The sequence below is a fragment of the Aspergillus novofumigatus genome, assembly GCF_002847465.1.
Source record: "Aspergillus novofumigatus IBT 16806 chromosome Unknown P174scaffold_1, whole genome shotgun sequence".
In the NCBI taxonomy this organism is placed as follows: domain Eukaryota; kingdom Fungi; phylum Ascomycota; class Eurotiomycetes; order Eurotiales; family Aspergillaceae; genus Aspergillus; species Aspergillus novofumigatus.
Genome location: NW_020194274.1, coordinates 4,835,240 through 4,860,594, shown reverse-complemented (window position 1 = coordinate 4,860,594; position 25,355 = coordinate 4,835,240). Strand labels below are relative to the sequence as shown.

General features: G+C 50.4%; 9 protein-coding genes across 9 annotated transcripts; 4 read left to right on the top strand and 5 right to left on the bottom strand.

The window, feature by feature from the left end:
• Nucleotides 1-399: 399 nt before the first annotated feature.
• Nucleotides 400-5,734, bottom strand: P174DRAFT_417236 (PT repeat family protein; the record flags this gene model as incomplete). Its single annotated transcript, XM_024824590.1, has 4 exons — nucleotides 400-2,184; nucleotides 2,238-2,468; nucleotides 2,531-5,400; nucleotides 5,464-5,734. The coding sequence occupies 4 exons, from the start codon at nucleotides 5,732-5,734 to the stop codon at nucleotides 400-402; spliced, it is 5,157 nt and encodes a 1,718-aa protein (XP_024688183.1).
• Nucleotides 5,735-8,099: 2,365 nt separating this feature from the next.
• On the bottom strand, nucleotides 8,100-9,001 carry P174DRAFT_51724 (uncharacterized protein). Its single transcript, XM_024832367.1, has one exon. It carries the CDS (start codon nucleotides 8,834-8,836, stop codon nucleotides 8,213-8,215), a length of 624 nt encoding a protein of 207 aa, XP_024688182.1. The 5' UTR covers nucleotides 8,837-9,001; the 3' UTR covers nucleotides 8,100-8,212.
• A 2,588-nt stretch (nucleotides 9,002-11,589) lies between these two features.
• Nucleotides 11,590-13,407, top strand: P174DRAFT_383380 (uncharacterized protein). The gene is made up of 3 exons (XM_024823159.1): nucleotides 11,590-12,100; nucleotides 12,177-12,600; nucleotides 12,657-13,407. The coding sequence occupies exons 1-3, from the start codon at nucleotides 11,826-11,828 to the stop codon at nucleotides 13,194-13,196; spliced, it is 1,239 nt and encodes a 412-aa protein (XP_024688181.1). The 5' UTR covers nucleotides 11,590-11,825; the 3' UTR covers nucleotides 13,197-13,407.
• A 236-nt stretch (nucleotides 13,408-13,643) lies between these two features.
• On the top strand, nucleotides 13,644-14,165 carry P174DRAFT_456987 (cysteine-rich PDZ-binding protein; the record flags this gene model as incomplete). Its single annotated transcript, XM_024829488.1, has 3 exons — nucleotides 13,644-13,826; nucleotides 13,890-14,013; nucleotides 14,080-14,165. The coding sequence occupies 3 exons, from the start codon at nucleotides 13,644-13,646 to the stop codon at nucleotides 14,163-14,165; spliced, it is 393 nt and encodes a 130-aa protein (XP_024688180.1).
• A 115-nt stretch (nucleotides 14,166-14,280) lies between these two features.
• P174DRAFT_438034 (mitochondrial 54S ribosomal protein mL46) lies at nucleotides 14,281-15,697 on the bottom strand. The gene is made up of 3 exons (XM_024826441.1): nucleotides 15,603-15,697; nucleotides 14,874-15,544; nucleotides 14,281-14,811 (listed from the first exon to the last, which is right to left on the bottom strand). Exons 1-3 carry the CDS (start codon nucleotides 15,646-15,648, stop codon nucleotides 14,509-14,511), a joined length of 1,020 nt encoding a protein of 339 aa, XP_024688179.1. The 5' UTR covers nucleotides 15,649-15,697; the 3' UTR covers nucleotides 14,281-14,508.
• Nucleotides 15,698-15,841: 144 nt separating this feature from the next.
• P174DRAFT_400671 (CAF1 family ribonuclease) lies at nucleotides 15,842-18,115 on the bottom strand (the record flags this gene model as incomplete). Its single annotated transcript, XM_024823907.1, has 5 exons — nucleotides 15,842-16,694; nucleotides 16,750-17,389; nucleotides 17,439-17,665; nucleotides 17,726-17,818; nucleotides 17,881-18,115. 5 exons carry the CDS (start codon nucleotides 18,113-18,115, stop codon nucleotides 16,144-16,146), a joined length of 1,746 nt encoding a protein of 581 aa, XP_024688178.1. The 3' UTR covers nucleotides 15,842-16,143.
• Nucleotides 18,116-18,662: 547 nt separating this feature from the next.
• Nucleotides 18,663-20,381, top strand: pex26. Its single transcript, XM_024831864.1, has 2 exons — nucleotides 18,663-19,245; nucleotides 19,310-20,381. Exons 1-2 carry the CDS (start codon nucleotides 18,797-18,799, stop codon nucleotides 20,181-20,183), a joined length of 1,323 nt encoding a protein of 440 aa, XP_024688177.1. The 5' UTR covers nucleotides 18,663-18,796; the 3' UTR covers nucleotides 20,184-20,381.
• Nucleotides 20,382-20,447: 66 nt separating this feature from the next.
• On the bottom strand, nucleotides 20,448-21,582 carry P174DRAFT_362192 (uncharacterized protein; the record flags this gene model as incomplete). The annotated part of the gene is made up of 2 exons (XM_024821838.1): nucleotides 20,448-20,961; nucleotides 21,023-21,582. 2 exons carry the CDS (start codon nucleotides 21,580-21,582, stop codon nucleotides 20,448-20,450), a joined length of 1,074 nt encoding a protein of 357 aa, XP_024688176.1.
• A 2,092-nt stretch (nucleotides 21,583-23,674) lies between these two features.
• P174DRAFT_438028 (putative succinate:fumarate antiporter (Acr1)) lies at nucleotides 23,675-25,282 on the top strand. Its single transcript, XM_024826440.1, has 5 exons — nucleotides 23,675-23,814; nucleotides 23,879-23,926; nucleotides 23,983-24,032; nucleotides 24,094-24,292; nucleotides 24,362-25,282. The coding sequence occupies exons 1-5, from the start codon at nucleotides 23,748-23,750 to the stop codon at nucleotides 24,973-24,975; spliced, it is 978 nt and encodes a 325-aa protein (XP_024688175.1). The 5' UTR covers nucleotides 23,675-23,747; the 3' UTR covers nucleotides 24,976-25,282.
• Nucleotides 25,283-25,355: the final 73 nt, after the last annotated feature.

The following is a 25,355-nucleotide window of genomic DNA, read 5'->3' as shown; positions in this document are numbered from 1 at the left end:
ACGATCACATCAACCGCAAAATTCCGGCCAGTCATATCGATTGTTACCAAGGTCAGACAGCCTTCCAAGGTTGTGAGAGAGTTGCGACAGTTAGAGAGTAAAGGAAATAATATTAACAAATTGAGAGCGAAATTCCACAAATATCAAATACAGGGGAATCGAGTCGAGTAGAAAATGAGCGGCGATAATTAATTTTTCAACAGATTCAGCTTATCGGGTATATGCACGCCAAATAATAGCCAGGAAAGGTGCAGCGAAAACGGTCATCAAGAACAGATTCCTGAATCTCATTAGCTTTGGCACTGACAATGATTAAGCGATTGATTATTTGATCACTCCTGGAGTTCAGAGACTCTGTAGAGCGAAATTATTTCTCGGACAAGCGGTAGGAGCAACCATCTACTGGTCCGTCCTTCCACGACGGCGGAAGGGCGAGAAGATGGCGCCGAAGAAATTGCCGAAGACGGCACGCAAAATAGTCCTCAACCAGCTGTCTCGCTTATGGTTCAAGGAAACAGCAGTGACTGACCGATTTTGACTGGGAGAACGAGACTCCTCATTGTTCTTGGGGGCAATTGCCTTGCTGACATCGCCCTCGGTAGGAGCGCTAGACTCGGTCGCGACGGAAGGGCCGTCGGTAGACACAGGAGAGTGCTCGTCGTGACCGGCTGGCTTCAGAGCCTGGTTATCGCTGGTGGACAAAGTAGGTTCCGCAGGCAACTGTTCAGTGGATGGCAACTCCAGCCTTCGGAGCAGAGCTTCGCGGTCGCCAGCAAGTGCTGCGAGAGCAGGATCACTTTCAGGCTCGGGCGTGGGCATGTCCTTTGAAGTGGAGGATTCCGTGTGCTTATTGTCGGCGGTCTGGGCTGCAGGTACGAGGTGGGAAGTTTCCTGCTTGCCGTCATGAGGCTGAGACTGTTCCTTGGCATTCACATCGCCCTTAGGTGCAGTAACGACTTCAGGCTCTTTGTGAGACGTGGAAGAGACTCCAGTGACAACAGCACCGGCAGCGATGGCAGCTGCGGCGCCAGCTCCAACGAGCTCAGGAGTCACAATCGAGTATTTCTCTTCTGAGTCCTTGGTGGCCTCCACGGTGGGCTCGGGAGTGGCATCCTGAACTGGAGGGACAGGCTGAGCGGAAGGATCGACGTCTTTCTCAACCGAAGAGTCGCCATTAGAAACAGGGGCAGAGTCTTCAGTCTTGTGTTCCTCAGAGGCTACTGGGTCGGATTCGACCTTAGCGGCCTCCTCTTCACCGGCTGGAGATTGGTCTACCTCGCCACTGCTGCTGACCACACCATTGACCTCAGGTTCTGCTGCCGTCTCGGTAGAATCGTCCGGGACGACCTCAGGCTTCACTTCGTCGGTGGTCTCTTCAACCCCTTGAGAATCGCTTTGCTTTTCAGTCGCGGGTGCGATGGCGGGCTCAGCGACGGGCTCAGCGACGGGCTCAGCGACGGGCTCAGCGACGGGCTCAGCGACGGGCTCAGCGACGGGCTCAGCGACGGGCTCAGCGACGGGCTCAGCGACGGGCTCAGCGACGGGCTCAGCGACGGGCTCAGCGACGGGCTCAGCGACGGGCTCAGCGACGGGCTCAGTAACAGGCTCAGTAACAGGCTCGGCAACAGATTCAGCAACAGGTTCGGGAATGGGCTCGGCAACGGGCTCAGCCACGGGCTCAGAAACAGGTTCGGTGACAGACTCAGCAGCGGGCTCGACAGACTCAACCGGCTCAACGACAGACTCGGCGGGCTCAGTGGTGGGTTCGACGGCGGGCTCGGCAGCAGATTTAACCACCGGCTCAGCGGCCTCTGTCTCCTCTGTGTGCTTGGTCGCTTCTTCTGCGACTGGCTCCTCAGCAACATCCTTGGTGGGGACCTGCTCTGCTGCGAGCTCCTCTTGTCGTTCGCTGACTGAGGGCTGTTCCGCGGCTTTCTCTTCTTCTTGAGGTTCCTCGACCGTAGCCGGGGCTTCAACTTGCTTCTCCACAGCAGGCTCATCGGCCAAGGCGCTCGCAGTAACCGCTTCAGTGGCGGCCTCCTGGACAGCTGGTTCCTCGGAAGTTGACTCCTGAGAAGGCTCTTCAGACACTACATCTTTGGGACTCTCATTCTCGGCAGGTTCATCAACAGCAGGGTTGGCAACAGGCGCTTCGGGCACAGTAGGTTCTACCGGTGCAGTCTCCTCGACGGCGCTCTCAGTCACTGATTCCTTAGGGCTTCCTTGTAGGTGGACACATCTTCCTGCTGTTCTTCAGTCGCTGCCGCCTCGGCAACTTCATCTTGAGCAGGTGCCCGAGGGGTGGTTTCCTGCTCAGCAGGTTCAGCCACCTCACTGATCTGCGGCTCTGAGACTGGTTCCTCCGTCGCGGGCTTTGAAGAAACTACTTCCTCGGCAATAGAGGGTTCCTCTGCAGTCACGTCCGTAGAGACTGTCTCTTCAGCGGACTCCTTCTCAGTAGCGCCCACCTGAGCGATCGCGGTTTCGAGGGGGTTTCAGCAACCGGTGCCACCGCTTTGGGTTCCTTCACTGTCTCTGACTCAGCGGCCTCCTCAACCGGGGCGGATTCAGTTGTCTCCGCCGCAGTTGGCTCTTCGATAGTCACTTCAGTGGCCTTGGTTTCTCCAACAGGCTCGTCACTGGTCTTGGGCTCCTGGGTGGCGGCCTCCTCAGTCGTAGCCTCCTCGGGACCGCAATCCTTGCAGAGAGTAGGCTCATCGGCGGGCAATTCGGACTTCTCAGTAACGGCAACAGGTTCTTCAATTTCCTCCTTTACCTCAGATACTTCCGCAGGAACTGCTTCTTCGGTAGCAGTAGCTTCGGTGGGCTCCTTGATGGCCACCTCTTCCTTAGCTTGCTCTCGTGTGGTCGCGATGGGCTCTTGGGCCGATTCAACAGTGGCTGGCTCTTTAGCTGCAGCTTCGACCTCGGGATATTCGTTCGCAGGTTCAGGAACGGCGGTCTCGGCAGCCGATGCCTCTGGTGCCTCGGGAGCAGCAGGAGCTTCGTCCTTCGACTCGGCAGTCTTTTCCTCGATTGCTTCGACATGGGACTCGTTTGCGGGTTCCTCGACCTCTGGCTCTTCAACCTTTGACACTACCGCAGGCGTTTCGCTCGAGGCAGCCTCTTTAGTGGCAGGAGTTTCAGCGGAAACGTCTGGAACCACTGGTTCGCTCACTTCCGATGGCTTGGAAGACTCTTCAGCAACAGACTCCTGGGTGGCCGGCTTGTCCCCAGCCAGAGCTTCAGTCGCAGCTTCATCTTGAACAGGTTCCTTGACGTCTGCTTCGACAACAGCGGGTTCTGGCGCTGCTTCGCTTGTAGGCTCTTCTTTTGCTACCTCTTCAGCTGTGGCTTCCTTGGAGGGCTCCACGGCAGGAAGAGTCTGATTCGGCGCTTCCTCGCTAACTGGGTCCTTCGCGGGCTCCTCTGTAGTAGTGGACTCTTCCGTTGGTGCTTCGAGCTTGGTGGCAGATGTCTCGGCTGCCTGTGGCTCGGGTTCCTCGGCGGCTACCACTTGAGTGGTCTCGTCCTTAACTGGTTCTGCGGTCTCCTCGGTTGAGGCAGATTGAACAGCAGGCTCATCACTGACAAGTTCCTTGGCGGGTCCTTCAGTAGCGGTAGACGCCTCCGTATGTGTCTCGGCCTCCTTGCCGGTGATTTCTTCTGCGGCTGCCAATTCGGCAGAGGATTCCTTTGCAGATTCTTCGGCCTGAGGCACCTGGGCTGCCGGCTCATCGCTGATAGGCTCCTTGGCAGACTCTTGGGCAGCAGTAGGCTCTTCCGTTGATGCCTCAACCTCTTTGTTGATGGTTTCATCAGCGGCTGGCTCTTCAGTTGCCTGCGCCTCGGGCTCCTTGGCGGCTGTCACTTCCGCAATAGGTGCTGAATCCTCTGTGGAAACAATCTCAGCAGATGGCTGCTCGGCGACAGTCTCCTTGGCAGACTCTTCGGCGACGGCAGGCTGTTCTGCGGATTTCACCTCAGGCTCCTCTGCAGAAACTGCCTCGACCAGTGTCTCCTTAGCCGGTTCTTCGGCAACTACCGTCTCGGTTGCTTGTTCCTCGTGAGTCGATTCCTTGGCAGGTTCTTCAACAGCTGGCCCCTTCTCAGTCGTTGATAACTCTGCGACAGGAGTCTCTACAGCAACTGCCTCAACCAGTGTCTCCTTGGAAGGTTCTTCAGCAACCGTCTCGGTTGCTTGTTCCTCGTGGATCAGTTCCTTGGCAGATTCTTCAACAGCTGGCTCCTTCTCAGCCTCAGGGGCCGTCTCTTCGACCTTCTCAGTCGTTGATGACTCTGCGACAGGAGTCTCTGCAGCAACTTCCTTCTTAGAATCTTCAGGAATCTCCTCAGGGACGGATTCCTTGATCGGTTCCTCAACAACTGCCTCGTCAGTAGCCGAGTGCTCGACACCAGAAGCCCCAGCTGGCTCGTCGGCCACCTTCTTCGCCTCGACAGACTCCTGTGCTGGCCGTTCCTCCACGTTGTTCCGAGAGGGTGACTCATCCTGGATGGTCGTTTGAGCCTTCTCTTCAGCGATGGGTTCCGCGGGTACTGCTTTCTCGGAGGATTCTTCGGCGAGTGGCGCCTCATCAGTGGCTGTCTCTGTAGGGGCCGTCTCGGCCTTTGTCGGTTGGGCTGAAGATGGCTCCACTGGATTAGATTCCACAACAGGCACTTCCTCCGTCACTGTTTGTGCGGGCGCAGCGTCTTCCTGGGACTTTCCAAGGGCAGACTCTGGCTCTTCTGATTCTTTAGCGGCGTCCGTCTTCTCTTCAACTGCAGCAGGGGCGATTTCAACATCCTGCGGCTTCTGATCCTCAGCCTTCTCGACCTCCTTTGTCTCAGGCTTCTCGGTTTCAACAGAAGTGCTGGGAATCTCTTCAGGCTTGTTTTCTTTGTCGTCTTTTGTAGTTGTCAGAGAAGCCTCAGTTGCCTTCTCTTCCACTGGCTCCGCCTTCTCCACAACAGCTCTATCAGGTTGTGATTCCGGAATCTGCTCAGTAGAGTGGGTGCCGTTGGTCTTAGGTTCTGCGGCTGCGTTCGAGGCAGGTTCTGTTGTGGCATCCTTCTGGATGTCGCTCTGGTTGGATGTGTCGGAAACAGGCTCCGGCTTCACCTCCTGTATCGTGGGTTCGGACTCAGCGTGAAGATCTTTCTCAACAACCACCGGGATATCAGTCTCCTTTGGCACTTCGCCCTTCGCCGCCTCGGTTGTCGTTGTGGGTTGCACCTCGGACTCTTTCGCGGTCTCCTCGACCTTCTCGCTGGTGCCATTCTGAACAGGAGTTTCGGTTTCCTTCTGGACAGCCTTAGCTTCCGCGGCAACAGGCGCCGCAGCGGATGAACTCAAGCCAACAGTGAGGATATTGTTGACGACGCCTTCGTCATCAGCAGCTGCAATCACAGAAATGGTCAGCTCCAACTCAACAGTACCCAACACAGAGATAAGCTTCGTACCATGCTTCGCATCCTTATCGTGGAACCACGGACCATCAGTACCCTCCCTGAACCGATACTGGTATTGACCCTCGGGCAATTCAACATCTCTGGAGAAGAGGTATTCGGTCTTAGCGGGGTTCCCGTCCGCATCCTTGTGCTCTACGGGTTTGGCGCTGAGCTCCAGAAGCTCCCATTTGGGATTCGAGAACGTCCCCGCAACGTAGATGGCGGGGGTCTCCGTTGGACGACGGATGGAAATAGTGACGGTCTCTCCATTGGTGAGAGCCATTTTGGTCATAAAGGTCGTAACAGTCGTTAGGTATCACAGACAAACAAAACAGGGAAAGAGATCAAACGCGAACAGGATTGGAAAAAAAAGGTCTTTATCGAATCGAGTCTCCAACGATTGAAGAAAGTACCCCTCAAACAGCAAGAGATGAAATAGTATACAGGAACGCTGTAGTTGAATCGGACAGAAACCTCTCAAAATTAACAAGTAGACAGGAAGTTGGTGGGAGGTTGTGAGAGGTATCGTCAGAGGAGTTGTATGACCAAGCGTAGATTGGTCCGATAAGGGAGACTTAAGGTAGTAGAGCGACTGCGAAAACAAACAATCGAGGGGAGTCAGATGAGGAGATCAACTCGATGAGACAGATGAATGGGGAGCCGGAGTGCAGGTGATTCACAAGAAACAAAAAAAAAAATATGCTGGGCCCACGGAAGCCAAAGGACGGATGGAGTCGTCAAAGTGCAAGCTATATGTCAAAGATGGTTAGAGGCCCTCACGACTCGGGCATAGTGCCACAGAAAGTGGCCTGGCTCTGGCCGTTAGTTACTTACTATCTAGCTAGTTAGCGGGGCACCAGCAGTTGTCACAGTGATCAGGCCCCGCCCGTTATTTGGTGCTGCCAGTCTGAGCTAGTGGCTTGTCGAGGTGATTTGATAGCAGTCACGGAGCTGTAGCTATATAGAGTAGATAGGGGATAAGGAAGACACGAATGAAAATATCCTGAATTGGATCGTCATTGACTTGACTCCTTCAGAGATCGACGGCAGACATAGAGTCATCGCCAGCTTCACTGAATGATGATGATACCAAAGGTAGCATGATTTCTGCATCCATACAAACTTTCCTAAGTACGTAGGTTACTGATAATTTTGCGCCGATCCCTAAGGTAGAGTGTAGACCAAGCCACGAAAGCTCGGGACTGGCGCCAGAGCACAAAATGCGGTGAGTTGGCGGCTTCCCTGCTGCCAATCATATCCCCAGTAAATTTTTTTTACATACTCAAGTAGAGAAGATCAAGTTGCTTTGTATCATTTCCTGCTTCTTAGCTGTACTCCTTGTCTGGTTCTCAATCTCAGCATGACCTGCGCAGAATTTACTAAAGCATGTTGTGCGCATTGATCGAATCCAAGGATGCGAAATTTCTGCATTCAAGAAAAGGAGAGGCACGAGTGGATTCGGTATCAGCAAAATAATAGTGTGTGGCGCCATACAGTCCCATCTTTACTGCTAGTCATTTGGTAGAATCCTCTCCGTCTATGCCGTCGCGCGTCATGTCATGAGATAATTTCATGTTATTATTTCTTACTGTTCAAGAATGCGAGAATCCAGTTTTTATCAAAGGACCTTTGTAGTCAAGCATGGAAAGATTTGATTCGACCAGTCCCTGAACTACCAACCCTACGATAAGTAAACCATGGTTCGCGGAAAGCAACTTCAGTAAGGCACATGCAATGCAACACTTGAGCATGAAACCCTCGTCTTCCTCCAGACCCAGTCGGGATCAAAATACTCCATAGTATCCATGTGCTCATACGGATAAAGGGGTGTCTTTTGCGGGTCAAACCTACAACCAATATCTTATAGTCTCATCACCTCCTGTTTCCTTTGTCCTCGTTGCTATTTTTGCTTGCGGTCTTCGAAGCTGTCCTAGGTGGTGGATTTCTCACGAGCCATGGAACGGCTCCCTCGGTTATTTGTCCTACCGACAGAGTGGTCTGAATAGCCCTCTTACTCACAACTACCCCGTGTAGTGCAGAGTGGCTTGACTCCGTACTCGATCACTTGAAGTGAGAGACTATATTTCTCTGGATGGCACTGCCTATCTATTAATTTCTGGTAGATGACTCGTGACCTCCGCAGAAATCCTGGTTGCTCTAGCGCTGTCGATCGTCGCGTACATGCTGCAGGTGTTGAGTTTTGGTAGAAAATAGGGTGCGGACTAAACAGAGACTGCAGCTCTCAAACTGAATATATTAGAAAGGTCGACGTCTTCTGAACCATGTTAAGCTTTTATTTACGTCAATCTCAGAGAGCAATGCAATGCAGTCATAACAGAAACCACAAAGAGACATAACCAATGTTTATTAGGACACCGATGAGGATGTTCCATCATGCAAACCAGGGTGCTGGAACAGAATTCATTATAATAGATCTAAAAAACACAGATGCACACCTTTTAACAGCTCATAAAACCTTGACCGAAGGCCCGAGGAAATCAACGCAAGAAGAACTGCAGGCTGCAATCACATGAACAGAAAGAAATTAGACGAAGGTATCTGAAAAGCTATTCGAGAGCAAAAAACAACCATTGACGTCAATATATCTCCAAATCCTCAAATTCCACTACCAACCCTTCCTCAGAGCCGGCCGTGGCGCTGCTGCCCAGCATCGGACCGTTCATAATCGCCCACATGGTGCTATTATGCGAGATATTGGCCGGCCGGCTAGCATATACACCCACGTGGACAAACTTGTCTTCTACCCGTAGAAGAACCATGTCACTTCTCGTAGCTTCTTCCACGTGCTGCCCACAGCACCTGGTGTCCTTGCAAAGGGGGACAGGGTTGGAATCTGATACCAGACCACAAGTGAATGACCAACGCGCTCGAACTTGATCCGCAGAGAATGCACACTTGCCGGTCCATTGTCAGGCAGACAGAGGGGCGAGACACACCAGTCAGCTCCGTCCGCCGTTGCACTGACCGAAGATGCGTTCACTGTCCCCGAGCAGAATTCCATGCCGGCTTTGACCCATTTGCACGGCCGCAGAGACTGGGGTCTTTCGTGACGACTCAACGGCGTCACTGCTGATATTGGCACATTCTCTGAGGAGAAGGATTGAGGTGCGGCTCCGGCGAAAACAACGATGCCGCCTTGATCTGATTCCATCTCCCAGTCCGCACTCACAGTGACTTCGGCGACTACGAAAGGGTTTCGTAACGAGGTAAAAACGATAGGTGCCGTAGCAGTGTCTCCGTTGGGCGGCTTCCGCCAGAGATCCGTGTTAGGACCGGCAGTAAGAGTAAAGTATTCCATACACTCCGGTAGTGAGAATGTTGAGGGCAAATTCAACGTACTGAACGAAGAACCACGAGGAGGCATTGTGCGAGTCGCCTGCCTGGGGAAAGTGTTTCAAGTTAGGGAAGATTGCCTTATGAGCGTTTTACTCGCAGTCGAGCTCTGTCTTTCTCAATGCAAGCGTCGAATCTGCTTGGAAATTCCTTCTTAATATGAGTTTTCGAACTTCAATAGCCTGGAAGTCGTCCTGAATACAAGTAAGACAGTGATGGGCAGAAAAACACGAAGAGAGAGAAGACAAAGGATGATGGCACTATCATGGAAAAAACGAGTAACTCTCTCATCACAGCAAGAAGCAAGGGAGCTATACTTCTCTCTCCACGGGGCCATCCCATGCCGCGAGTTGATGCGGGTCAAGGATCCCAATGGTATATGTGAAAGCGAAGATCAAGACAGATGTTGAATAAAGAGTGTAGACTTACCCAGTCCGGGCGCAATGAAGCAATCAAGCTAGAAAAAGTAAAGGAGACACTTCGAGGAAAAAGCAAGATGGACCGAACAGGTCTCTTGGATGCCGAGCGAACGAAGACAAAATCCCGTGGTTGTGTACTCGACAGTACGATACAACTCGCGCAAGGAGTCAGAACCAACGCAAAGATGAACCTCAAGTTCTCAACAGTAACCTTGATTCGCGACGCGATGTTTGTCAGAGGCTCGTGACAATTCGAACACTCTGTTAGCAGATGATGGATGATTCCCAGAGATCCAAAGCGAGTCATCATGAAAACGCGAAGTGCAAAGAATAGCCAACTTATAGTGTCGGGGGAGATGCCCTCTTTCTCGCCCCCTTTAACTGGGTACAAGAAACCATTGCTTCTTTGGTCCCGACATGTCGGGTTCTATCTTCCAGCACTTTTTTGGTTCCATTCAAGCCTCAGATTTTGATACAAGCTCGAGTGTGAGTGTTTCTGTAGATGCTGATTTGCCATTCATGTGTAGTTCTGCCGTCCAGTTGCTGCAACGCGGTTCACAAGTGGCGGGTCAAGCTGCAGTTCTTGGGACAACAAACAGCCCAGCAGATTTACGCAAGTGATAAGTTGTGGGTTGGACGGTCCGATCCCGAACAGCTGAAAAAGTGAAACAGCCAGGGAGTGGTCCAGTTTATGGACCTTATGGCACAAGCCGAGAGAAGAGAAGGAAATCTAGTGGCAGGGTTTGTTAAGTGTGGAGGGTGTTTGTTCCTATTTATTTATTTCGCCACTGCCAACACAACCCTCTGCCACTCGGAGTTGGCGATATATAGTGTCTATCTGCTTCGAGCTGAAGTCAGACTATTGTTTACCATGATGTCTTACGCCACAGGTGACGGTCGAGTTTTTCAACCATTCCGAGTTCTACCTTGCCATCTCCGTCACTGAAGCACAGCCATTGCCAAGGGGACACTTTCTGTGGCTTGTCCTGCACGCTTACATCTCTCCTTCTAGGAACATGCTTGTGAATGAGTGAGTACAAGGATCAAACTTGTCAAATCATGCACGAAACCTCAATCGGAACGATGAACATAAGCATGCTTTTCCGAGGCAACTGAAGCAAACAGTTGTCAGGTATGCCAAATCACAATCGAAATTGGACGGACAATGAAGCATTTAACCACAAGAGCGGATCCGTCTATCTATCAATCGGAGACCTCGTTTTCTTATCAAGGGTGCCCAGTCTTTGAAAATCTACCCGAGTGCCCTCCTCAGCCTGTAGCAGGCTTGCTCGTCTCGGTTGCTCTCAGCACACAGATGAGCACTCGGAGCACTGAACAGCTACCTGTGTTTGATTTGAGCGAAAAATAACGACTAACGGCCTTCTTTTTATCTAGATCATTTTGCGGTTATAGCAACACGTCCAGGCCCCTTCAGCTAATAGGCATGCTACACTGGTGTATTCTGTCTCTCAAAGATGATTCAGAAAACCGCGCTTCACGGACGCGAGATATGCGAGGGCTCAAGCTTTGATGTTCTCCTGAGCACATGCAGTCAGTTTAATGAGACCGGGTGTTAATCCTTGAATTGCATTGACTTGCTTACTCTGCGGACACGCAGTCTCATGACCGGCGAGGAGTCCGACACTCCTGCCGCGTATATATCGCTACAGCGGAACGAGAAAATAGGTCCACTCACTGTCAACAAAGGGACTAAACTACATGCTGATCTCGGAGTATTTGAGCGAAAGCATTCAAGATGTAGCAATGCATAGTCCGTGGACATAGAGCAGTATCGGCTCGGGTTTGAGCACATATGCCATATTCAATATTCGTACACTATCCAGGAATTGACAATTATTGCACACCGCTCAGGTAATATCATCTTGGGACTCCAAATATGAGGCTCGGCCTTACTCCGTAGTGGACCCTGAATTCGCGATCCATATTGGGTGAAAACTTTAAGTTAGCCAGTAGAAGCCTTTGAGGGAGATTGAGATGGGGTCCGATAACGACAGAGATTCAAGAGGTACTGAAGTCAACTTATAATCGACGAATAGCATCAACCAGTTTCCTGTTTCGTTCTCATATTAACAATGACTATTATCAGACTCTTTGGATGACGAATGTGCCTGGCAATGACTCGTCTGACTCGTAGCTCCTAGTCACGTAGTGACTGCTGAGCGCCTTACTATCCGCCAAGCAAAAAACAACCTTCGAACGAGGCTAATTCGAGAATAACTTGTTATATTTGGCCGAAGATGTCCATGAAATCGCTAAACTAGACCCGAATAAACCCAAGCGTGATTGTTGTTGAGGTGCGATCTTCGTATTTTGCTCCCTCATGCTCTCCACGGCCCAATAAACGGTTGTGCTTAGCCCCGGCACCTCGTATCCCCAAGGCTGAGCCTCCAGCCGTTCATCATGCTCGTCGCCAACAGAAACAATCGCAAGCCACAACCCAGCATACTTTTTGAGCCCAACTCCTATCTGAACACTTGAAAATGAGGCCCCGTCGCCGTTTCTGTGCCGCACCCTCCAACAATTGTCCACATCCTGACTTGCGCGGTTGTCCTCAAAAGAGAGCGCCTCTTGAAACTCATAATGTTGTTGCCACGAAAGTCTAGGGGCGGGCACTCGTCCAGTGGTTATTCTTCCTCCAGTTATAACGACTCGCCATGGAACGAAGAGGTTACATTCTCGATGTACAGCGTGTATGGACGCAGATCGTACTTCATTGCGCAGCTCGCTTTCGAGTTCCTCATATTGGGAGTGCTATTTCTCTTCCTTTTTGGCTGTTTTTTCATCAGACAGCCTAAGGCGCTACCCAAGACTCTCCCTAAGAAGGCTCTTGTCTTCGGGATATTGAGCTATATCCTGTGAGTAGAAATAACCGATTGTCGCAAAGGAAGATAAATCAAGAAGACGAACCTAAGTTCTAACTTTCTCCTCTAGCTCCGAGCTCCTTACAATCCCTTACATGTTCTTCTATATTTGCGAGGTCACAGTGAAGCAGACCTATGTTGTCATGTTAATGCTCCAGACGATATTCTGGCTTCTCGCCATGTTTCTCATGTTCTACGTCTTCTACCGAGTCATCCAAGCGTATCTCAACCGAGTTGCGAACGGCGGCAAGACATTCCTTCCCGTGTCCGTACTGCACTGGGTTCTCCTGGGTGTTTTGGGGATCCTCATGGTGGTCAACGCTGCCATGTACATTGCTCTCCTCGTCATGGAGGTGAACGGAAGCAACCCACTGCGAATACTCGGACACTACAGCAGGATTGTTGAGGCTCGCATCATCGTCTCGTGGCTGATGTCTCTGGAGATTCTCGTGTGGACAATCTTCATCATTGCGAAGTCGAGATTTAGCAGCAAGGTATGCGCCAACTTGTCATCTAACCTTGGGCCTGTTCGCTAATAGCCTTTGATCAGACCGGATCTATAACCCTTGCTTTGGCAGGATTCTTCCTCTTTGTGTTTAACCTCGAGCAGCTGATCGTGACAATCATGTACAATTTCGAATCGAAGTTGCCGCCAGCGTATTTGAACATGGCCACCTCAATCGTCGCCTTCTTCTGCGCAATCGGCATATACTTCGGCCTCATCTTCTGCTGTATCCAGTGGTGCAAGGCCAGCAAGATCTATTCTCAAGAGCATGCTCAAAACGTCCAGCATGCCCCATATGCCCAGCATGCCCAGCATGCTCAGACTCTTCCTCCTCCCCCTCCAGGCCCTTACGCTCCTATGTCCTCATACGAGCCATATCAACCGCCGTCACCCCAGCCTCCTAGCCATCCAGCACATTCTAGCTACTCGAGCCCTGTGAATGGTGGCCTAAGCCCCGTGAATGGTTACTCGAACCCCGCGAACAGCAACGGACAATTTCCTCCAGCCGAGCTCCACAGTGAGAGCGATGCTGGATCGCATGGGCTCCCAGCTAATCAACAATACCAACACCATCCTCACGCGTGAAATGACCGATATCAATAAGATCAGTCGACTTTTCTCGCAAGAATAACTTTCCTATCCTATTTGATGATACCATTTGCGTTGGATGTTTTTCGGGTTGAGTTTCCAGGTCTCTAATGATATTGAGCGATGAATCAGACATACCCTGTCTCGACTTTTTTATTATTGACGAAACGCACGCTATGCATATAATATAACCATCTATTTAAATAAGAATAATCTAAAGACATTTCATTCTCAATCATATATGCCCACTACAGTAATCCGCACAGACCGACCCCGCAGGGTGCATTATAAGCCAGTGCCAACCACTACGTCTCCACCTTGACATCAAACCCAAATAACCGCCACCCAACCGACGGACTCTTCAAGCTGATGCAACGATCATCAGAACCTAACAACCACGAACACGAAACAGTAAACAGGCCACACAAAATTAAAAGCCAAGTCATGGTCTGCGCAAAATGCCAAAAGAAACTCAAGTCCACGGAACTGGTCACCCCAGGCGTCAAACGCAAGAGTGAAATGTACTATGGCTCGCCGGCGACGACCCTAGGCGGTGGCGGCGGAGCTGGAGCTGCTGGCCCTGCAACGAAATCGAAACCGACGTTGGGAAATACAGGTATTGGAAAGGTGTGTTCTATCTCTTTCTGAGGTGCAAAGTGCTATCAAAGTAATCAGACTAACGCCGCATAGAGTAAACTGCTCAGCTCCAAGGCCAAGAATCCATATGCGGCTTACTCATCGTCTTGCGAGCTGTGCAAGACTAAGACGGAGCAGGGGCGGAAGTATTGTCAGCGGTGTGCCTATCAGAAGAATGGTGAGATCTTTACTTTTGGTTTCTTGGTTTGATCTGTGTTGAAGCAGTTGCTGATGGGACCGATAGCTTGTCCGATGTGCGGGAAGAGTTTGGCTGGGAAGACTGCAAAGGACCAGCCCGTGGTCCAGGGGCAGAAGTTCAACTTGAAGTGATGCAGTGTGTTTAGGTGTTTCTGTGTGCGCGTTCTTCAGCTTGGTTTGCTTGGTTTCATTGGGATAGATGTTAGGCGTGGCGTTTGGGTCTATTTTACTGATACTCCAAAAGAACTCGGATAATGAAGCTGGAATAATGAGAAATCAGAAAGCTAGTTATACATTTCATACTACAGCAGTATATGCAATTCAGTGACCTGTAAGTGGAAACGGTCAACACTCGAACCCAAGGGAAATACTCCGCGCAACAGCTCTATCGATACAAATCTTGCCCCCGTCAAGCCAACGATAAAGAGTATCATAAATGCGATAGACAGATTGTCTGTCCTTCGAACCCAGGCATTTACCGCTCAGCCAGCATGTTCTTGATGTTGCTGTAGTACTGGGGAAGCACGAATTTGGCAATCTCATCCTTAGCGAGCCACTTGAAGTCCTGAAGGTCCTGCACGTTGGTGGACAGGTCAGCCTGTCCAGCCATGATACGACCCTTCATGAAGAATGTCTTCTCGCCGAACCATTGTTGGCCAGTTGCAGGGTCGGTCTTGGGGTGTCGGAAGTTGTAGACATGGTGGCCAACAGGGTGATAGCCCACCATCCAGGTGTTCATGTTCACACCAGCGGATTGTTCCAGGGTACGTTCGGCGGCCTGTGCAGACGATCAATTAGTACCCCAGAATGGCCATGCGCTCGATTTCAAACACTACTCACCACGCGAAGGGACTCCCCGGTCTCGACCGGCGAACTGGGGAGTTTCCAGAATCCCTCCTTGGTCTGGACAAGAAGATAGAGGGTTCTCTGCAGAGCCCGGTTCAGGCTCCTCTGGTCGTTCTTCTGGTCCGCCTCCGTCACTCGGGGGAACGGTCTGGGAATCTCCTCCTTCTTGCTGGTATCTTGAGAAGTGGCATTGACAGTAGCCTCTGCGTCCCGCACAAGCATCTCAATCTGATGCTCTGGTTCGGACTCAACAGCCCCGACGAGCAATTCGTCGTTCCATGCTTCCTTCGAGTACGCGTTATACTTGCCGATGTCGCGTGCAGGCGTTTGACGCTCCCGAATCTTACGCTTCCAGTCCTCATCAGCCGGAGTACCCCGCTTGAAATAGAAGTATTTTGTAAATGGGAGCGCCAGTCGCTCGTTCAGCCGTTTCTGGTAGAAGAAGTACGCCTTTTCGAACGGTGTGAGATCGCGAGTGATTTGCGGAGGACGGGATAGGGCCACGCCGGCCTGGATGATGTGCGTAGGTCTGACGACGGGAAATGTAGAGGCAGGAGTTGAAACGGTTTCTGAAGCTGAACTAGGCGCAGCAGTGGAGGCATAATTGCGGCGAACGAGTGTCTCTTGACAGCTTCTGCAGACTCGGGAGTCGACTATTGAAGGCCCTGAAAAGAAGTCAGAAAACGACTTAGACAAAGTACAGAGAAGTTGATTATTGCGTACTCAGCACAGACGCTATGCGCCTGGCGCCATTGGGTCCTGAAGACATTTTTACAATGCAACCACTGGACTCTGTCCTCATCAACACAGTCCGTCCCCGATAATTGTCAAAGAAAAGTTGGCGGTCACCTGTCTGCCGCCGAACCACGCTAGTCCTGCACAGGCTAGAATATCAGGTGACCTAAGCCTTTTTCTTTCCCATTTTTCGTGCCCCGTCTCTCCTGTTTCTTTCTTTTCTCTCACAGCACCTTTTCCTTATCGTCAACTGCGTTATGATTCTTCTACAACCAGTCGATCATTTAGTGGTGCTCAGAGAGAGTAGGCGGCCTTTTTTCGCTAGCGGTACCTTCTTTAAATCAAGGTGTACTGTTAGATAGACGCTGCGTACATTCAGCTACACTGCCAATTTTGGGTCATTGCAATGACTATGCTATAGTATGGTGACGCCCTCGGGGTCGCTCTTGTTTCCAATCGATGACATCTCAATGTACAATCAAGAGAGCTTTGAGTTATGCGTAGTTGGATCTGTATCGGTGCCGGGGATTCACGACGCACCCATCACACAAACTCTTTCCAATGTGCCAAAGACTCGCAACTTGTTCCCGTACACTTTCCAGAACTCGGCTCCCAGTCGCGGGATGAGCTCGCCATTAGCAGCTTTCTCCATGACCTCGACAGAGTCGGTAGGACCCAATGACAATCTACGGTCATCAATAGGTATATTACTGTTGACTTCGTCTATGGCCTCCTCAATTTCTAGTAGATCAAATCTCGTCCCAAGGACTCCTGTCGTTGGCGCTTTGGGAGATCCTGTGCTGCTTGGTCTTGGCTTCTGCTCAAAAGTCTTCTGTGCGCTTCCAGATGTTGTTTGCAATCTGCCCTCAGTATAGGCATCGGATGCAACCTCCTGATACGTTTGCTGGAGGTTCGAGGTGTCTTGAGCACCTTTAGTGGACTTCTGTTGCGGTAGATCTACCCCTCCACCGCGGAGCTGAGCAGACAGCCTGATAAAAACTTGGGCAGTTAGCAAGCTATCATAGCCTGCTTCATGTTCAATCTTCTGAGTAGTATACTTGGAATGTTGCGGGTGTATGCCTGTTGTCTTTCTTAGCCATCAATTCAAGCGGACGATCAAGGAAGTCATGCGCACTGATTTTCGGAATTGCTTTCTTAGCCAAGTTTTCGTTGAGCTCTGAGAGTGATGACCTGGGATTGATGGAACCACAGTTATGTGTGGCCATGTATTTGGTGTCCATCAAGACCGGAAACAATTCGTGCGCCATCGACTGGAACTCTTCCACTTTGCTTGGAAGAGGCCCAAAAAAGCAACGGCAGAAGTAGATAAGATCTGAGAAAAGGTTATGGCCAACAAGAACAGGCCTATGCTCTTTCAATCGCTGCTTGAGTTTGTCTGAGAACTCGTTGAGAGGGTATTTGGATTCTACAGCGGCGGAGCTCGCCATGATACCAATGAGGTAGCCGGAATCCAGATTGGTAAGATCTCCTCCAGCTAAAGCCTCAGCTACCCACCTAAAGCCTGTCTGCTTCCAGGCGCGCTCCCGTACTCTCGTCACTCTTTGCTCGCGGACGGATCTCTCACGTTCCTCGTTGTAATCGATGATTTGGATGAAATCGGGTCTGCTGATTGTCACCAATGAAGGATATTCCACCTCTATCAACTGGTGAACAAGCCTTTTCTGAAACCTGTTCAAGGCCGAGGGCAGAGACTTGGATGATTGAGAAACACCAAGGCGGGTTGGCGGTGGGATGTTCAGGTACTCTTCGCGTGTCTGGTGCAACGATTAGCTTCCTCAAAGAACCCGGTGATGGTTGTCTCACGGCTCCCAGTGCAAGCCAGTCATCTACGAGACGGCGAACGGCTTTTAGGAAGGCTAACGACTCGTGTTCAGTCTCTTTGACGTCGATCGAAGTATGTGTTGCGACGCGGTCACGTCTCTCGATGGCGTTGGCAATAGCTTGTTTTTCTTCCTCCCGAGACAGGTACTGGACACCCTGTTTCAAGACGGAGTCGATGCTGAACTTGTTCTCGAGTAGGAACTCAATAGCTGGACAGAATTGTTCAGGTTTCTATGTCTGTAACTAAGGCGGCAATCGACTGGACATACCGCTGCTTTGCATGGACCAGCCTCTCTCCACCTCTAGTCTCCGGTCGATAATCGGATTCAAGTTTACGTTGTAGGGTTTCAAAGTATACGAAGCTGTCGAGGGTCCAAGTCAATAGTCGGTACCCACGATGAAGGGCAAGAACTGAAGATCTGACCATTCTCGGTATCCTCGTGACAGATTGTCAGTCCGACCTGTAAGATCTGATATTTATCGGCTGAGTTTTTCACTTCTTCGTAGCGAGCCTGGAGGGTCTGGGATCCCCTATTTGGGTTTGAAGAAGTAGTAGCGATCCCAGAAAATTCGAAGTCCATGGATACAAAGCAGCATGTTGCCAGATCATCCAGGATCCGGGGAAGATGATAAGGGAATGTTTGAGCTGTTACATCCATCTTCTCAGTGGTCCACTGAGGTTTGGGAGTGATCTATACGAGATCGAGAGCTGAGAGAGCCGAAAACAGATAGAAACAGTGAAAGGAGTTCAATTAGAAAAAAGAAGATGCCCCAGGAGCAATTGATGCATATATCCAACTGTTTGTTATCTGAATGTTAATCGAAGCTAGCATGTGGGAAGACGAATGAAGTAACACTTGCCCCGATCGACAGGTAATGAAGCAAGTCTCGTGAGCTCCGTGTACTTCATCATCAGTGAGTCGTCGCAGACATATGTTCGATGCAGCAGTGATGGCTGAATATTTTTTCTACAGTCGCAATGTTTAAAAACAATCAGTCTCCTGATAGTTAGTTCGATGATCTTACCTTGATCATGATACGGAGTAGTACTCCGTGTTTTACGGATCCGCATCCCGTGACATCGGCCAGACCCCAGACTGAGGCAATGGCCGAGCCGAGGGAAAGCAGTTAACCCCAACTCTTGGGTTCAATCGGAGTCCAGCGACTAACAACTACCACTCACAAGCTTCATGCATCCTTGCGACAGCTTCAATTTACGATATTTATCCGACTTTATCACTCCTGCCGCCATTGTTGAAATTTCTCACAATTTCTATCCATTCCTTCTGACCTCACATTGATTCTTTCTCGCTGATCGCATTCTCCGCTGGCGGTGAACAATGGCCGAAGATGGATCGTACATGACGACGTCTCAGTCGCAACTTTCATCCTCCACCTCGTCCTTGTCTCCCTCGAAGTTCTGTTCAAAGACATATAAGAATGCTTCGGAACTCTTTCTGACACGACGGTTGCCAGAGGCCTTGGCCGCTCTTGAACCTGCCATAACTGTTGCGCAACCTCATGACGAGCGATACGTTAACGGTGACGACTCAACGCCGCCTGTCGCGTCCGCTCAAAGTACTTGGAGGATCAAAGTATGGAATCTATATATCACTCTCTTAAGTTCCATTATCGACTTGGGGCCTGAGGAAGGGAAAAACCAATTCGGTCAGAAGAAGTGGAAGTCCATCTCGTCTCAGGTGCGCGATGGGCAAATTTGGGAGACTGTAGTTCAGACTGGCTACAGAGGATTGGAGGGGTCTGTCGACGCAGAGGTCGTCTATAATCTGTCCGTTAAGCTTCTGCCTCCACCAGTTATCTCCTGCACTGACAGTGACTACTATGACTAACAGAGCCACCCTCTTGTTGCATCACTCTGCTTCCCAAGCTCTAAACCAGCATCGACTTGAAACCTACCTGTCCTCATACGGCCAACCCAACTTGGACATCGCAGAGCATCTGCACAATTCTCCGTCGCACCATTCTCATTCCAGACCGAACGGCGGCACTGACACTCCGAAAGATCTGGCAGCGCGTGTTAAGATCATTGAGCTCTTCACACTCCACGTCCTTCCCCGCAATGAGGAATGGGACTACGCCAGGGAGTTTATCAATATGAGTGAGGTCCTGGACGAGGAAAGGAAAGATGTCTTTCTACAGACGCTTGAGGGAATTAAGGAAGAAAAGGAGCAAGGAGAACTGCGCGCAGCGGCGCTCCAGCGAGAGAAAGACGCTGAGCTGGAGAGGCAAATGCGTGAGGAAGAGCGTCGGCGGGCGGAAGAAGCAGCAGCAGCCGAACGCTTGGAGCAAAAGAATCACCGGCGCAACAATAGCAAGGTAGATTCTGGTATCGAAAAGAGCCGACCCAACGGCGCTTCGAAAGCCAAAGTGGGAAAGCCCACGGACAAAACGTCTGGTAGCAAGTCAACTTCTTCAGGATGCACTGCGTTCTCACCTCCTGCCTCGTCGAAAAACCTCAAGAAAACCGACAAGCCGGCCAGATCAAATCGAGCTTTGGCAAATGTGCTGCGGAATATGCTGCAGTACATTTCAAAAACCGTTGCTGGCAATCCTCTGTCAATTGCTCGCACGCTCTTATTCATGCTAGGCATTATCGTGGCGCTAAGCAGGCAGAATATCCGCGAGAAAATTCGGAGAATCACTGGGTCGGGTTGGCAGAAGATCAAGGGCACTGTGGGGATGGGAGTGAAGGTGAGCTATATCTGACGAGGTGTCGGTTTTATCACTATTTCCTTGCTTCTCCCCTGCTCTGCAGTGGCCCTCTGCCTTACCCATGACATGTTCGAAACCTCTGGCTTGCCTTTCCTTTGACCCCAGGCCAGTGCGCTGGTCATTATGTTATATAAGATAAGGTCTCTTCCGTTTGTAAATGCATGCATCGATCTCTGTGAAAGGCAGAGAAGGGTTTTCCGATAGACATTCTGGTTATGGACTTTTCATCTTATCAAACAAGGAACTTGATCGTTCTAATCATTGGACTGTCTTGCATCTACCCACGCCTTTCTGGTCTGACGGTTCGTCCGCAAGCGAAAGCACAGTCATTCTGGAAGAACTAACATGGTCGCCGATTGTCTCAACATCCCCTTTCTTGTTTAGATTCTTATGCCACCTTTGCAGGGCATGAACAACAAAGTGTGCTATACAGATCTGCTCCGTCGTATACAGCAACACAGGGACCGAGGTCCTTGCCTTGGTGTACAGGTCCACTGGGGCCCACATGGCATACAACAGGGGAATTCCCAGCGCGGTGCTCTTTGCGGGACCACAGAAACATACTGCGATCGTCTCCTCGGGGGTTATGCGCTTGAATATGCGTCGCATGCGGAACCTATTGGCCGACAGTACTTCCGGTGGCCGTGAAAGGACAAAACATACGGCAGTGAGGGCAATGTACAGAGCGATGTTGAAGAAGACCACGAACAGGACACTTTGCACAGAAAGAGTTTGAAGTGCTCCTGTGGCGAAGCAGGAGGAGAATGTCATCCTGCCATGGTTATCCAAGTCAGATATTTTGGTTCACTTCGGGACATGATCATAATAATTACCAAACAATCAGCAGTAAACAAGCGGATCCCAGCTTCGAGATACGATACTTCTGCATCACCCGTTCCGTCTGCTCTGGCCAGGCCCAACGCACCAGCTGTCCTATTACCAAGGGCAAAAGTGCACTAAGGCCCAACTGTCTGAATACATCTTTGTACATCTCACTTAAATCTCCGCTCGCTTGCCTCCATGGATCGAATTCAGCGGTAGTTGGCAGCAAAGTGATAGTCCAACCGGCCGTGATGAAGGGACCTAGGAAATTGGCAATGACAACCTCAACCAGAGCAGCTGCATCATCTCCGCCGGCTGATCGAGTCATCACGACATTCGAAGCGATAGTAGTCGGTATACAAGCGGTGAAGATATAGCCCGCCAGCACGGCCCGGTCGATATGGCCATGCGGATCACCCGCCAATATGATATGAACAACCGCAAGTGTGAGCGCTGGAATGAAAATGAATGAGAAGACTTGGACAAGGAAGTGAAGACGCCAGTTTAGAAGATGCGTGAACAATTTCTGGCGTGGGATGCTCAGACCCGACGTGAGGAAAATGATGGCCATCGCTCCGTACAGAATACTGTATTCAGCTCTGATGACGCCGCCATGCTTGGCTACGTTGGGGAAATAGTAAGCTAAAACGCATGCGACTCCGATACCTATGAGCAACCATTGGTGCAGAAGGAAAATTATGATGGTTTTGCCGATGTACTTCAAGCTCCGTGCCTTCGAGGGATGCCACCGCCGAGAACTGTCATTTTCGGCTATGCCGTGGTTCATCGCAGAGTGTCGTTAGGCGGATCACTCAGTCACAATTCCTTCTGTGAATATCACGGTGATGTAGGGCAAGACGGCAAATTAGCTTTAAATAAGAGATGCTTGTTTGCTTCATATTTACCGTCAGTCCCTTTTCCGGAATGCCAATTTATGGGGTGAATGACGGAAATCGGATCAAATCCGATGATCCTTGATAAGTGATAACAGCCTGTGTGGGGTAAAAGTACTGCCTTAGATCAGGCTGAACTGATTCCTGATACTGATAGTAACTGTTTTCACCAGGAACAGACGCTGTACACAGATTGGTCTGGGTCTATTGCATTTGCGTGGTTGCCCTCGCTTCTCGTCTCGTCTCCTTGAGGGATCTCTAACTCTCTCTCTCTCTCTCTCTATATCCTGATGTACAGTATTCAGCAAGAATCAACAACATATGTTTCGCGACACACATATTAGAGACCTATGGCGCGACGAGGCGATCATACACATGACCATGTACCAATAAACTACACTATATTTTCACATGAAGAGCCCGCATTATTCTTGTAGTTGTATACTGCGGTAGAGTCAGTTGAGCATGGATAAACTATAAACCGTGGAAATAGTATCAAGCGTGGGGAGTATAGAATCTCGGTTACTCCCTAAGGTGGAAGAACGAACATGTCTGAAGACCAGATGTCTTTAAAACTATTTAGATCGACGTCACTTGTCTCATATATCAGAAATCGGAGAGGTAAACTCCTCAGTCACAATAACAGCCAAGTTCTGTTAAGGCACGCATCCAGTGTCTGTCTCATACATATGTCGCAGGCTGTCCGAATCGGGAAAAAGCCTCGGCTGAACATTCGAGGGGCTTAGCCGGAAATTTCCGCATACCTGGGTAACGACTCCAAGGTAAACACCTACAGAGAATGAAGGAGGTGTTTCTGGAACAAAAGAATGCACGAGACTTATCCTGACTAAGGGAGGATAAGTAAGTTATGAAACACAAGCACTCAGATCATGCGTAATGACGATGATGCTTGATCGTGTCACTCTAAAGCATGTGAAGAACGGATCTCCAACATCATTGGTGCGTGTGATGTCGTAGTCATTTGCTCCTGGGAGGAACTCAAGCCATATCTGGTAATTCTAGTGCAGGTGATCCAAGGGACTACCAAGGGACTACTACGGAGTAAAGGCAGGTTCTGGGCACTGGACACTGGACACTGGGCAACAGCTTTGGCCCTGTCCTGATGCCTCGGGATGATGCTATGAAAGACCAACGCGGTAGATCTCCTTCAATAACCGCTGTAGGCATGAGCGAACTCTACTTAGATTGATAGACAAAGCTCGAGAAATATAAGTAGCGCAAGGCACATCGGCTGAATTAACAACACAGTTCTACTATCTCTGTTCTTCTACAGCTTCGGCTACCCTTCAGCTCTACATTGCGGGCGGCGGCATCTCTTCCGCTCGTCCAGAAGAGCTTCCTCCGCTTCCCCGTCATAGCTTCCCCACGGCCCCGATTGAGGAGAATAAAATAGACAGAACAAAGTAACAAAGCCGCCACTGATCCCGAAACATTGGGCGAGTCCCCATTCCCGAAAATTGATCAGTTTTATTTCAATAAGCGGGTGACCCCAGAGTGTCCCAGCAATCTAAATACCAGCTCTGATTTGAGCCGAGGGAACTCCATACTTCCGTAACTCCCCGGATTTCTTGCGCACCTGTGAAGATCCGATATCGTCGCTTTCTTGTGCCTTTTTAATTCTATATCGGGCCCAATTGAGTCATACTTCGTTGCTTTTTTACCTCCTTTCCTCCTTCTCTTCCAGTTTCTCCTCATTCCTCCCGTTCAGTCACCAAGGACAATCGCCGCAGTTAGCCGTCGTCACAGAAGGAAGCTAGTACCTCAATTGACGGAAAAGAAGGAAAAACCGCATAATCGCGTTGTGCAAACCTAGTCATTCGCCATGGCCGCCAAATCTGTGGAGGGAAACAAGGGCAAAAAGCCCGCTTCCGCGGCCGTGAACTTGATCGGTAAGATGACGCTTTTCGTGGTGAGGGGACATTTCGTTGGTGGTGATGCTAACATGCGACACAGCTGGTGGTGGTGCCGGTATGATGGAGGCTCTCGTCTGCCATCCTCTTGGTATGGCTATAATCCAATGGTATCGGGTTCTGAAAGCCAGGCTAACAATCTCCCAGATACCATCAAGGTCCGAATGCAGCTCTCGCGACGGGCTAGAGCCCCCGGAGTAAGTTAAGCCGCAAGCATTACTCAGTTGTGCGGTCACTGATAATTCATTGCTTCGACAGGCAAAACCTCGTGGATTTATCACCACCGGTGTCGAGATCGTGAAAAAGGAGACTGCCCTGGGATTGTACAAGGGTCTGGGAGCTGTTCTGGGCGGTATCATCCCGAAGATGGCTATTCGTTTCACCTCCTATGAGTGGTACAAGCAGATGCTCGCGGATAAGGAGACTGGTGCAGTTACCAGCAAGGCCACCTTCCTCGGTACGTGATCAATGCCTTCCCCGGTCAGTGTGTGTCTTTAGCTGGGTATGAACTGACATCTCGAACCAGCTGGTCTTGCTGCTGGTGTGACCGAAGCCGTCGCGGTGGTAAACCCTATGGAAGTCATTAAGATTCGTTTACAAGCGCAGCATCACAGTTTGGCGGACCCTCTGGATACCCCCAAGTACCGCAGTGCGCCCCATGCACTATTCACCGTGATCCGGGAAGAAGGATTCAGCACTTTATACCGCGGTGTCTCCCTGACAGCTCTTCGCCAGGGTACCAACCAAGCTGCCAACTTCACCGCATACACCGAGTTGAAGGCCTTCCTTCAAAGTGTCCAGCCCGAGTACAGCAACTCACAGCTTCCCTCATATCAGACAACGTTCATCGGATTGATCTCCGGTGCCGTCGGTCCCTTCTCAAACGCCCCCATTGACACCATCAAGACCAGACTCCAGAAGACCCGCGCTGAACCTGGTCAGTCCGCCGTCAGCAGAATCATGGTCATTGCCAAGGACATGTTCAAGCAGGAGGGTGCGCGCGCTTTCTACAAGGGTATCACTCCTCGTGTGATGAGAGTTGCTCCTGGTCAGGCTGTGACTTTCACGGTATACGAGTTCCTCAAGGGCAAACTCGAAGAGTCAAACTGGGCCTTCGTGGGTGGCAAATATGAGGAATAAGTACGGTTGTTTTCAATCGACGTTGAGCGAGAACGGCCGCTGCGTGTTTTCGAAATTTGATACCATGAGCATCGTGGCGTTTTCGATTGCATTGCGATCTCACTGCATTATTTTTCTGGGTTATCACTTCGAATTGATGATGGCATGCGCACTCTGGGCTTGGTTATGGGTGAAGCCTGTCGCAATTGAAAACAGCACATTTGACTTGTATATAACTTTCTTTTCTTTGTCTTTTGTCTCACCATCTGTTAGTATACCAATTTCTTTGACATCTTGAATATAGAATCAAAAATCTGAAAGATAACAGATGATGTCGATGTCTCGCGCAGATGGCTAGATGCCAATGACAAGCAACTAGAGACATATCTACTATTTGTTCA